At 45.4% G+C, this 13,570-nt stretch overlaps 1 protein-coding gene across 1 annotated transcript; it reads left to right on the top strand.

Moving 5' to 3' along the window:
* Positions 1 to 7,356: 7,356 nt before the first annotated feature.
* LOC124691393 (calcium-dependent protein kinase 4-like) lies at positions 7,357 to 13,146 on the top strand. Its single transcript, XM_047224677.1, has 12 exons — positions 7,357 to 7,632; positions 8,721 to 8,851; positions 9,282 to 9,323; positions 9,514 to 9,625; positions 9,729 to 9,807; positions 9,937 to 10,106; positions 10,847 to 10,973; positions 11,499 to 11,614; positions 11,697 to 11,804; positions 11,895 to 11,957; positions 12,029 to 12,202; positions 12,660 to 13,146. Exons 1-12 carry the CDS (start codon positions 7,357 to 7,359, stop codon positions 12,816 to 12,818), a joined length of 1,557 nt encoding a protein of 518 aa, XP_047080633.1. The 3' UTR covers positions 12,819 to 13,146.
* The last annotated feature ends 424 nt before the right edge of the window (positions 13,147 to 13,570 follow it).

The raw sequence follows: 13,570 nt of genomic DNA, 5'->3' as shown, positions 1-13,570 counted from the left end.
GCGCACGGATCTAGGGTTTACATGGAGAGTCCTAGCCGGATTACAGATAGCCTAACTACGGTACAATATCTTGCCGTGCACGTCACGGATCCGCCTTCCATATACGTCGTACTGGATCCGGGTCCCTCATGGGCCTCCATGGATCCGGGTTACTCCTATGTCGGTACGGATCCGGCTTACTGATCCTGGGCTGGACTTCTTCCTTCATGATCAACGACAGACTCGGGCCGCCCGATGGGCCACATGCCTCATCACCGTCTGTGGGCCACCCGGGCTTGCCGGATCTAGGCACTGTCGATGGTACACCCATGAAGTATACCCACAACAGCCGCCGCGCGCCGCGCGTCGCGATCCATATGCCCGATGGCCGGCCGCTGTGAGCAGCGTTGCCTGCCTCGCTAGCGCAAACCGCGGCCCATGGAGCATGCGGCCGCGCCTCTCCTTGCTCGTCCCGGAGCTCTCCACTTCACCAAGGCCCTGCCTCTGCTTGACGCGACAACATCCGCCGCGGCCGATGCTGCTCCCGCTCCGGCTGAGCGGCTCCGCGCCTCATCTCAATCCCTAGGCGTGGCTTCTCCAGGCGGGTGCTCCGTTTCCTACCTGCTCAACGGGTGGCCTGGACATGCGCACCGGCCCAGGGTTGGTTCCACATCTGGCGGTTTGTGCCCTCCCTCTGCAGCTCTGCTACATTCGTATGAACTTCTCCAAGAATTTGCTGCCTTAGGCGTGCGTTGTTGCTACCTGCGGAGGCCGGTGTTGCTATCATAGGTCTCCGACATAGATACCGGCGGTGCTACCATGGGCGAGCCTGGTTGCTGCCAACGGCGGCCCTCGTTGCTACTGACGGCGGGCCAAGTTGCTGCCCACGGCGGCCCTCCTTGCTAAAACCGTTCTATGGTTTTGCTATGTTAGTATATATATTTTGCTACTAAGTATTTTTGGTGATGTATTGGGCGATGTCTGTTTTGATACAATAGCAATGACCTCGCCAATGACCTTGTAAAAAATGTCGTGATGCTTTTTTTTTCAGCATATGAATAAACAAAATTGCTACAATTTATTTGCGGTTTTGCTACATCTGCGTAATATGTTTGCTACGTGGTCTTCGGCGAGGTCTCCGACGAGCCTAGCCTTTTTATTTTCTTTTCTGAACGAACTGTTTTTTGCTTCAGTCATTTGCTGCCGGGGGTGATTTTTTGCTGCCGAAGATTTTTTTTGCTACATGCAAATCTAACCGTTAAAATGGTTGATCCGATGGCTAGGGACCGGGGGCTAGATCCCCCGGGACGCCCAGCAGTTTCCTTATAATAATTATTTTTTTGAAGAAAAACAAGTACTCCATGCAGTCAGCACCACCGCAAATTCAGGCCATGGCTCCTTCTCAGCCCGCCGGCCCCCAAGTATATATAGATAGTGGGCTATGCATAGCGGTGCAGTGGAAGTGAAAAGCCCAACTCAGAGGTAGCCCAGGCCCTGTTTTGATCTAGCCCGTGGGACAACCTGTCCCGACTCCCGATCGGCGGTCCCGAAAGAGCTGGGCGCGACGACGAGTGGACCAAGACTTCCTAGCTTGACCGTGGGCGAGCTTCTTCTCCACCTCCGACCAGCACGAGCTTCATTCATCGCCAGTTCTCTCTCTCCTGAAAGAGAAATTCAGCTCACGCCAATTGCCAATATACTCCACTCATATATGCTTCGATCGAGAAACTCGATCTTGCCGAGAGTGGGGAGGGACGGAAGAAAGTGTCCCCGTCTCCGTCTCCGTCGACGGGGACGTGGAAGAAAGGGTCTACCGGTCGAGGCGCAGAGAGACACGGAGATCTCCTGCCTGCTCCGTCTCCGGCCGGAGGCGACCGTACGTGCGAGCGCGGAAGATCAGGTATACTATAGTATACAATCGTATATTCACGCGTCTCATTTCTCCACGCGTAGTTGGACTCGATCGCGCGTCCCCGTCGACGAGGTCGCCATCGCCGTCTCCGCCCGTAGCTCTGGGTATTGTTAAGAAGGAGCGATCGATGGAGTGAGTGAGAAGCTTCGTCTTATATACGCACACGCACGTACGCGCGACGATATCGATCAATCAATCAACCGGCAGGTCTCTGGTCAAACCAGCTTGCTAGCGGCCGGGTCAGTTCAACCCTGCGCGCGCTGGCTGCTACGTACGTACTCCGTAAATACGTACGTATTTGTACAATGCTTCCTCTCTACGCATCTACTCCCCCGATCCCTTTTTCATAACTCGGATTTAGTACAAGGGAGTACGTATATGGCATGAGTTGAAACTTTCGTGGTGTGCAACCGGGCCAACAGTATCTGCTGCTGGTACATTTTGTTGGTTGCCTGCATGATCGACCAAGAGAAGGAGAATCTGAAATCGACTATACAAAATAAAAGTAGTCACTGGCAACCCAAGGAAAGCGATGACTACACAGAATCATCAATGATTAATAGTTTAATACGTCCACTTGTCACTGCCTGTCGTTCATCAACTGACACAAGAATGTATAAACCAATTGTGGGGAGAAATTAAATACGTGTTTCCTACCTGATAATACGGAAACTTAGAAAATAGATACGGATATAGTCAATGGCCACCCTAGTTAGGACATCTATGGTGGTATGACATGGACTAACTCTTGTCCCACGCCAAGTACGTAAGGCAATTGTTCGTGCGGACTTAATCGGACACGGCCGTGGTTTAAAAATTGGTTTCGCTGATTCTAATTATTGAATCTTTTACCGCTAGAATGTGTTGTGATGCGTGCTAATTATGGCTTGCAACATTAGTTGCAACTGATATTTACTACTAGTATGTGAGTTGCAATTGAGAAAATCTCTCAGACTATCCACAATGAAAGTATCATAGGTAGTATCATGCATCCCATGCATGCAAAAATGTGATGTGGTAGTGCAATTAAAGATGAGAGAGATGATAGTAGTATCATAGATAGCTACCGTATCATAGCACGTAATACTAAAAAAATTAGTGTTAAATAAATCTTGTAAATATATTTGCATTGAGATTTTACAAATCAATTAATATAAGAAAATTATAATACTAATACATGATAACATGCATTATGAATATAGTAACATATAATAGTATCATACACATGATACTTCTGTATGATACTATACATTGTGACTAGTCTCAAACCCCCGTTGGAGCAACTAACAATTAGTTACCGCTTTAAAAAATCAAACTACACTATAAAGGCCTATTTACAAAGGTCATTGTTCCTTTGGTCCAAGCACTTGGAGTTAACCACAAATTACTGTGTCTGATTGAATATCCTATCAGACAAGTGCAACCTTTTGGAGCGAAGACTACTCTAGCCTTTTATTAGGAAAATTCAAAAATCTATTTTAAAGTTATAAATGGTTCTAGGAAAAGTTTGTGGATGTTGTGTCCTACAACCGCAACCAATACAAAATACTTTATACGTTAGGATTTAAAACATGACAAATGTGTCGATGTGAGTAAAGGGGACAAGTGCACTTTTTTTTTACCTTACCAAGTATAAATACTCGTGAAAGATGTAAACACAAAGGACATCGGGTCAGCATCAAAAGGCACCGTCAAGCACATGCAAAAATCCAACTGAAAAATACAAAGTGGCATCACACGTATGTAGTACAAGTAAAAGGGAGCTTTTTCCAACGAAAACGAAGAAGTTTCTCGCTGCTAATCCAGCATGTGTATAGAGATCGACTGATTGACAAAACATAAGGATGGGACAACATCCATGCACCCTTAGTCTACCTTTTGGAGAAAAAAGCTACAACACTTATGCTACCGCTATGCATACAAGGAGCTCAGTCGCTGGTGTCTATAGTCGTTGCTAGGTGGGTCAAGCATCTATTTGTATTTTTATTACTTTTGTATTATTATTAATGATTATTAATAGATTTGGAATTTTCGCAAAAAAAGCTCATGTGCCGCATGATATGACCATGTTCTTCTATAGATAGCAAAAGATAGACGTAAAGAGAAATACGGGAAGATCAATTAAAAGCTCTAATTAAGCTATTTTCTCTGATCCACAAAATTTGTTGTGGCTTTAGTTTCAACTCGAACTAAAATCACGACAAGTATAATAAATTAGAGGGAGTATCTCTTTTGGAGCTCCAACGTTTAGAGTAAGAGAACAAAAAAGGTACTCCTCCTATTCATATTAGTTGTCGTTAATGTAGATGTATCTAGAAGTACAACGTATCTGGATACATCTATATTAAAAATAATTAATATGTATTGGAAAAATCCCTATCTTAAACTATATGGTATAGTATCAGACGTCAAAAGGGCTTCATAGAAAACAAGGATTCATGTACTTGATCATGAGGCCATTAGGCTATACTAAACATATAGCGCGTGCTAACCTTTCCAGCGAGGACAGAAGTGGCCGGGGAGCAAATGGAGTGGAAAAATATGTGAAAGCAAAGTTGGTACTAAACAAGTAAACATGACTGTTTGTTGACTTGATCCGGTCTAGGCGAGCACACAACGGGCATCCTGGCCTATTTGGGCCCACCGCCCTACTGCTCCGGAGTGTGATTCCACTGTCACCGTGTGGGTGGGTCACTTCCTTCGTGCTCACCGGCTCACGGTCACAAACACTATCTTTTTTTTTAACAGGAGAGGTCCCAAAGGACCTAGAGCTTCATTGACATATCAGCCGTGGCAGTACAAATTATATAAAGGGTCCTGAAGAAAAGAGAAATTACAAATCGACCCAAGCATTTTGCACTAAGGACCTTAGATTGAAAATAGGAAACGCGATCCAGGCCAGCTCCAGATCCACCGCCGTCGAGGTCGCCGGAGCCAACCTCCATGCCACCGGGGACAGAACCACTTGGGGCATGGAGGCGGGAGCTAACTCCGATGATGTTATTGAGCCTCCGTCTAGATGATTGGAGGTTGAGGAAGACCTGAGGACGAAGAACGAGCGTCGTCACCTCAGAATGGAGGGGCCACCCTATGGCCAACGAGTACGGCGACAGCGGCGCCATGGTGAACCTCCAAGGGTGGAGGGGCCGCCCTTCGGCCATTAGGTACGGCGACAGTGGCGCCGTGGAAGTCCTCCGACGAGAAGCTTGCAAACTCCCCTGGCGCAGATCCAGGAGAAGACAGATCCGTGGAAGGGCCTTGCTGCCGTTCTCGCCACCACGGCGAGCATCGAGCAGGAGGCACCAACCATGGGCCGCCGCCGCAGATCTGCGGATAGCGACGACCATGGCCCCAAATCCAAGATCTAGGGCCCTGACAGCTTCTTCAAGCTTATTCTTGGACGGGGAAAGGAGAAGATTGAGCAGTGGCCACCAGCACCACGCCGCTGCCACCATCCAGATCTCCGTCACCGGCCGAGCGCCACTTGGAAACGCCGGGAGCTCTCCGTTCGCCGGCATATCGCCAGACACCACAAAGGGAACATAAACTACTCCTAGACTACTATATACAGAGGGGGGCCGGCCTCTCCTCTCCCAGTCACTCCGGCTGGCGAGGCCGCCGGAGGAGAGGGAGAGGGGAGTCGGCGAAAAAGAAGAGGCTCTCAAGTTACTGTTCACTCACGAGAGGGGGAATGGGGGAATAGAAACGTCGATTGCGCGTCCCACAAACACTATATTTAGCCCACTTAACCCAAAACAGATGGTACATTCAAAAAAAACCAAAATAGATGGTTTTGACCAGTTTGTTAGTGCACACCAATTTAAGCAGGTCTGCGCGCTCTCGTCGGATATATATTACTGACTGTTATACAATTTGTTCTGGTCTGGGATCCATAGAACTCAGAATTTTCTTTTAGAACAGGTAAAAAAAATTGTGTTTCATTTCATTAAAAATAACGACAACATGGTACAACATCCCAAGAGGAGGGACACATTCTCTCTCGATCACACACAGGCATCCGTCCTCACCAAATGAACCAGGTGAGGGGGAGCAGCGCCTCCAAGAAGGGAAAGGCGTCGACGATGCCCGGCTCAGCTACCTAGACCTAGCGTTTCCTTTGGTGTTCGAGGAGAGGGTCTATTCAGGGTCATGACAACACCTCAATGGAGGTAACGACGCCCTCGTGCATCGGTGTTGTCTGCGTCTATCGTCGCCGCGCAGGATTTTGCCCGACCCATGTGCATAGACCACCAAAGACCGCTAGAGCAGGGGTAGACATGAGACAATGAACCATGTCGCTGGAGAAGACCATCACCATAGGGAGGGAAGCCGAGTAGCGTCGCCCTCGAAGGAAAGCGGCACCAGCTAGCTAACACAATGCCACCAGGCGAGCCACCACGAGGGAGCGTGTAGAGCGAGAATGGTGGCGTCATTAGGGCCAACCACCTGCACCACTCCGGCACGATGCGGATTGTTTTCGTTGAGAGAGAGTTTGTGAGTTTCTGAAAATGCATGGCTTGTCTTTGTATCTCCCAAAGCACTGCAAGGTCTTCTCTCAAAAAAAGCACTGCAAGGTCTTTTGCTCCCGTTGCAGCCACCGCTTTTGCCAGTCCTAGACAATCTGTGAAGAAAGAAGCTCTGATTTATTAGATCCTTTCATAACGAACATTTAGGTGTGAGGTGTGATCATGGGGGCAGGAGAGACAAGGGAGGAGCTATCAGAGGGAGAGGACACGGTGTAAAAAAAGTTTGTTTATCCATAGAATCTGCATTTTGTGTTTAGAGAAAACATGGCCATAAAAACCTCAATATCCCGTGAGGGGTTCATACTCCTATTTATTATCTTAAAATATGCCCACGGGACATAGGCGGAGCCAGCCGAGGACATGGGTGTACGAATGTACTCCTTTTTTTTTGGAGAAGATGAGGTATATGTAAGTTTCATATAAATTCGTACTAAATCATAGCTCACAATCATAAGTTAATTTTATAATTAACTAGTAAAACTCCAATCCCCTAGCTCTATACACCTAAACCAAATTTTTTGCCTCCACCCCTGTCACATGAGCTAGTCTTTATTGGTCCCTTGTTATTTGGTCTTGCACATACGACAAAACAAAATACAGAAAATTACACCTGAAAAAACAAAGAAGGATAGTAAAAAAAAGATCAACAAGATAGAGACAACAAGATGGGAGGAGGAAGAGGTCGGAAAGAGGGGGAGCTGTGTTGACAATGGGCACTTTGACGGTTTGACTGACGACCAACGACACGGCCCTCTCCTCCTCTTCTTCCCCTCTCGCTCTCTCCTTCCTCTTCCTCCCCTCCTCTCACCTTCCTCTCCACCTTCCTCCCTCACCCAACCCAAACCCCACCTCCGCCTATATACCTCGCCTGCGCCCGCGCGCGGCTCGCTCCCACCCTATGCGCAGCTCCCATCCCCCAACCCCCTCCGACGACCACCCATGGGCGCCTGCCTCTCCTCCCCCGCGTCCTCCTCCCCGCCCGCGGGGGCCGCCCAGCGCCGCCCCAGGAAGCGCTCCCCACGGGGCAAGCCCGCCGACAAGGACGGCGGCGCGGAGGCCCGCGCCGCCGCGGTGGAGTTCGGCTACGAGCGGGACTTCGACGCCAGGTACGACGTCGGCCGCCTCCTCGGCCACGGCCAGTTCGGATACACCTTCGCCGCCACCGAGCGCCTCTCCGGGGACCGCGTCGCCGTCAAGCGCATCGACAAGGCCAAGGTGCGTCCCGCCCGCGCGCGTCCCTCTACCCCGGGATTTCCCACCTCCTCCTCGGCTCCCCGTCCTCCTACTGTCCTTCAACGAAATCACGACCCCAAATCGATGCGGACGAAATCAGTCGGTCATCGCGGCTGATTCGGATAGTCTCTCCAGCGTTTTTAACCTCTGGACCCAGCCGGAATCACTTCGTCCATCAGCGGCGCCCTTGCACGGATTCAGACTTCGGATCACACGCGCGAAACCGTCAACACATTCTCTGTGAGATCGCTGAATGCTGCTGATGCCGTGTTCTGGTGTCGGCGAGGCCCTACGCTCTGGCTGCCCCTAGCTTATCAATTTATCGCTGTCCATTTTCCCTTTTTGGGGGTCCCGTCCAGTACACGAGTGAGTGAGTGCGGCAATCTTCGCGGGTTCCTTCCCAGTTTGGCACACGAGTAGTGGTTCACCACGTCCATTCACTTCTTAAAATGGCACAAGTGCTCACCGGAATGGTAAACACACGCTTTACCTTGGCTGTTTGCTGCGCAGGTGCTTCGTCTTCACAAATGCAGAGGGGAGATGTTAACGCTTACTACGAGTTGTGTACACGTTACTCTGTTGTTTCTGCTAAAAACAGCTGAAGCGTCGTTTTCTGCGGGATGCATTTCACGTGGAGCTCCACGTTTGCGTGATTCATGTCGTCGTCTTCAACTTTCGTTGAAGTTTTGACGTTCTTGTGGCTAGGTTTCGCACTCTTTGCAGATGATTCCGTGTAGGTGCTCATTTATGGTAGCTAACTTTCCGCTCCTGATAAGCTCACCAACCGTTTCCTGTGGACAATGTGTCCTTGTATTCTTCCATGTATTAGATGGATGATGACATTTTCTTCTCCCAGCTGGATTTCACATTGGAATGCATGTACTAATCAACACGGTGTTGATTTCATCAAACACTCTGTTCCTTGGTTCAAATGACAGCTCCACTTTATTATTATTATTCTCTGAAAATGTGAAGCCATCAACACCTTTGCGCGCTTATATCTATGTCTACCCTCTATCATCTTTAGAATATGTGATTAATACAGTTATATTTGTGGACTTCTATAACAGATGAACCGACCTGTAGCTGTGGAAGATGTAAAGAGAGAAGTGAAGATTCTGAAAGCCCTTAAAGGCCACGAGAACATTGTTAATTTCTACAATGCATTTGAGGATGATTCATATGTGTATATTGTGATGGAGTAAGCAGTCTCGTACTTATTGAAATTCCGTCCTAAATCCTAGTAATTCTGCCTTGAAATGATATATAGGTTAAGTTGCTATTCTTCATAACACTGGTTAGACCAGCTGCATTGTTTGTCTATCTTTTACAATATTTGAATGTGTACACCGTAATTAAAGTTTGAACGCATGGCTTCTTAGCACTTAACAATGTCCGTTTTGAACTCTTCACAGTTTCCTTGCATTGTACCACAAAAAAAATTCTGGTCAACTGGATATACTTCTATAGCGTATAGCAGGATCTATTGGACTATCACACTTGTGGATCTTCTGGGTTCTTGCTTCTAAAATACTTCTATTGGACTAGCACATGACTATCATTTTCTGTAATTATTATTCATATGCTCTTGTACCAAGTACCAACTCTTGCTTCTTTGCCTTCTCTTGCAGACTATGTGAGGGTGGTGAACTATTGGACCGGATTTTGGCAAAGTAAGATCAAATACATTCACCTTTTGTTGTTCCGTATGTCATTTTTCTCTTCTGATGCGGTGATGCCATTGGTTGCTAGATTTTGTGACGTTTGTCTGCAAATTTAGACTTGATGCTTTGCTGTCTGCATTAATCACCTTTTAGTTGTGAAAACAAGCACTGGTTCTTATTGCCATTTTCCATTTGACAGGAAAAACAGCCGCTATAGTGAGAAAGATGCTGCGGTGGTAGTGCGGCAGATGCTCAAAGTGGCTGCTGAGTGTCATCTGCGTGGGTTAGTCCACCGAGATATGAAGCCAGAGGTAAAAAACTGAACACTTTTAATGTCTTGGCACTTAGCATACATTTTGGTGATATTTCACTACTTCTCAGGTCATGTAAGAATGTGCCTATTTTCCTTCCCAGAACTTCCTTTTCAAGTCAACCAAGGAGGACTCGCCTCTGAAGGCAACAGATTTTGGTCTATCAGACTTCATAAAGCCGGGTACTACTTCAACGTCCTCTGTCGTATATGTGCATATTTGTTATATGTATCTTGTCGCATCAAATCTGAACAGGGTATAAAACTTGGTAATTTGTGTATCTCATACATCATTTAAATGCATGATTACAGGGAAGAAGTTCCGTGATATAGTTGGCAGTGCCTATTATGTTGCACCAGAAGTATTAAAACGGCGGTCGGGGCCTGAGTCGGATGTTTGGAGCATAGGAGTTATAACTTACATTTTGCTCTGTGGGAGGCGCCCTTTTTGGGATAAAACAGAGGATGGTATATTCAAGGAAGTAAGTGGATAGTTGTTGCATTGATTATACTTCGACGTTAAATGAGCTTGGTGACTGGGCCAAGCTTTATCACAGTGTTTTCAGTGAACTGAAGAAATGGAGAAGCAGTGTTTTTTTTTTTCAACTTGTCACTGTAACGTAGCAGTGTTAGCCTGTTAAGTTCTGAACTTAAACACGTGTTAGTCTTTAGCTAGTTTCTGCACTAACTGCCAGCTGCCTGTTTAGTTGACACAATGCAATCCTAAAATACCTACCATCATTCGGACATTAACATGATAATGTATCACGGTAGCAAAAATGCCCTCCACTTCTATTTAATATATAAAGGCACCTGTGGTGTCAATCCTCTAGGTAACCTATGCATAGCCGATGGTATAGCTACTGGAAAATTTAATTCTAGAATTATCTATGTTCGAGTTACCGTATGTTGTCTTAGTTTCAGGCAGGCACCCAAGCATAGAAATATATCATACCTCCTGGAATAATTTCCCAGCCAAATTATTTTATAACTATTTCTAGAACACTCTCAATATTCTGGGTATTTTACAAAACGAAATGAACTTTCTGGCTTTCCTAATGGCTTGCTAGAAAGTCTGGCACCATATGCCATGGCACAAAGCTTCTTTCTATTCAACCAGTAAAATTGTTGTGTCAAGTATTTCTGTGCATGTACACCAGCTGAGGCAAGTTTTTAAATGGTACGCATGATCTTATGCATTCTTTTGACTTCTTATAACCAGGTTCTAAGAAACAAGCCTGATTTTCGTAAGAGGCCTTGGCCAGGCATCAGTCCAAGTGCTAAAGATTTTGTGAAAAAGTTGCTAGTGAAGAACCCAAGAGCGAGATTGACAGCAGCTCAAGCTCTCTGTAAGTTCCTATATAGTGTCAATACTTTACTAGGGTAGCCATGATTCGCAGCGTTGCTATTTTGCCTATTCTAGTTTTTCTATGTGAGAATACACACACACACATATAGAATGCATACCCCAGGAATTCTTGTGCATATGTAAAGCCTGGGGACAGTTCTGTCTTGTATCACGACATTTTCTGGCATATTTAAAATATGATGTTCTAGATCAGATATTGAATTCTGATTTAGGAAGTAAAATGAAGGCCTCTAAAAAGAAGTCCCATGAAACTGAAAATGCATGTGGCTTGTTCAGTTTTATCTATTCTTTAGTGAGTTAAGACATCCGAGGTGTGCTGTTATACCTTTGTTTCCTGGTTGCATAATATTTTGGGTGTTTATTTGATTGTAGGAAGATATAGTGTTGAGTGTTAACCTGTAGCCTACACTTTAAGTATATCAAGTTGCGAAGAAATTGTACCTAGAATGTGCAATACTCACCATCTCCCATGTTTAGTAATTCTTATTATGTTTGATATGATTAGCACATCCATGGGTGAGAGAAGGAGGAGATGCATCCGAGATCCCTGTTGATATATCTGTATTGTATAACATGCGCCAGTTCGTCAAGTACAGCCGCTTTAAGCAATTTGCGCTGAGGGTAATTTCCGTGCTCTCAAATTTTATTTATTTTTATGGTACTCGTATTTTGTTCTTACATTATTGCTCAATTGCTTGTTCAGGCTTTAGCAAGCACAGTCAATGAGGAAGAGCTAGCGGATCTTAAGGACCAATTTGATGCAATTGATGTTGATAAAAGTGGATCAATTAGTATCGAAGAAATGCGGCATGTAAGATTTAGAGTTATTTATATATATAAAGCATTTTGCGCTGGCACTGGATTTCTCTGAGGTGCTGATAATCTTTGTATGTTTCACTAGGCCCTTGCTAAGGATCTTCCTTGGAGATTGAAGGGCCCCCGTGTACTCGAGATTATTCAGGCAGTAAGTTTTGAGACACTCTTCGATCTTCCTTTTGTTTCAGAGCAGGCAGCTGACTTTATTCTATACGGTAGATCGACAGCAACACAGATGGTCTTGTCGACTTCAAAGAGTTCGTTGCAGCAACTCTGCATATACATCAGATGGCTGAGCTGGACTCTGAACGATGGGGCCTACGTTGCGAAGCTGCTTTCAGCAAATTTGATCTGGATGGTGATGGATACATCACCCCCGATGAACTTAGAATGGTAAGTTATATTTCCTATGTCGTGTTGGTTTTTCGGTGCACGCATATTTCACATGGTCCAGTTTTACAAATTTTCTTGTGAATAGTGAGCTCGATTGACTTAATTGGATGAGACGTTCCAAAGTGTATTTTGGTTTCACAAGATGGTTCTTCATATTTAGTTATTGAAGTAATGTCTTGAGTTTGTATGTAGAATTATGATTTTTCTGTCATTAAAATGAGATCGACATTAGCATGCATCAGGGTGTGGTCCATTTGTGCACATTGGATGATTTCGAGACTAGTTCGTCGCTGTTGCCTGTTTCAGCATTTATGTTTCGACTACTATAACCAGGGATAACCAGGGACTAGATGTGTAGATACATTTACCGAGACAAACCGCAAAAGATACTAGTAACTGCACGATAGAAACTGTAAGTGTTATAGCATTCTCACTTTGAATTTTCTTTGAGGTGCAGCACACCGGCTTAAAGGGATCCATCGAGCCATTACTGGAGGAGGCCGACATCGACAAAGATGGGCGGATAAGCCTGTCCGAATTCCGCAAGCTTCTGCGGACCGCGAGCATGAGTAACCTCCCGAGCCCGACAGGAGTTCCAAATCCACAGGCTTTGTGAAAATCCATATAGGGAGATGATGATAAGTACATTAGTCTGATTTTTTGTTCTCATTCTCGCTGTTTTCTGCGTTCCGTGCGATGTGAGGGTTTCTAATTTTTAGCATCCAGGTTCTGTGTGTGCAGTGTATGGGTAGGTAAGTTCCATGGTAAATATTTACGGCCAAGTGTGGAAAGCCCAGATTGCCTTTTCTTGTACAGCGTTCTTGCTCCCACTCATTATGAATGATTCGATGGCACGCATTCATCGCAATGATGTGAAACGGTGGAAAAAAACATGTGAAATGCTTGAACCTGTTAATCCCAAATGTATGATGAGGTTATTCTTCCCTGTCCGAGTACCAAGTGTAACCAACCACCATAAAAAGTTGAGAAACCTGTGGTTGCTCATCCGGGGATCAAACCCTATGTTTGACGATGTGTGACTTATTTATATGAAATATAAGACCACGTTTTTGTGAATAGCTGAGTTGTATGTGTGCGTGTTTGCGTTTCCTTCTGTTTATGTTTTCTTGTCTTCAAGTTTTCATTCAACTATATGTCCAACATAATTAATTGAAGCATTATATTATACTCCCTTTGTTCCCATTTTTTATATCTAAGCTTGGCCATCAGTATGACCAACAAAAAACAGATTATAAGTTACCATTGAATTCGTATTCGAATAAAAATTCTAATAGTATGTTTTTTCTTATAACAAGTAGCAATTGTATTATTTGTTAAATAGTGATCAAGCTTAAAACATGAAAAACG

The sequence above is a fragment of the Lolium rigidum genome, chromosome 2 (genome assembly GCF_022539505.1).
Source record: "Lolium rigidum isolate FL_2022 chromosome 2, APGP_CSIRO_Lrig_0.1, whole genome shotgun sequence".
Classification (NCBI taxonomy): domain Eukaryota; kingdom Viridiplantae; phylum Streptophyta; class Magnoliopsida; order Poales; family Poaceae; genus Lolium; species Lolium rigidum.
This window is presented reverse-complemented; position numbering and strand designations above follow the sequence as displayed.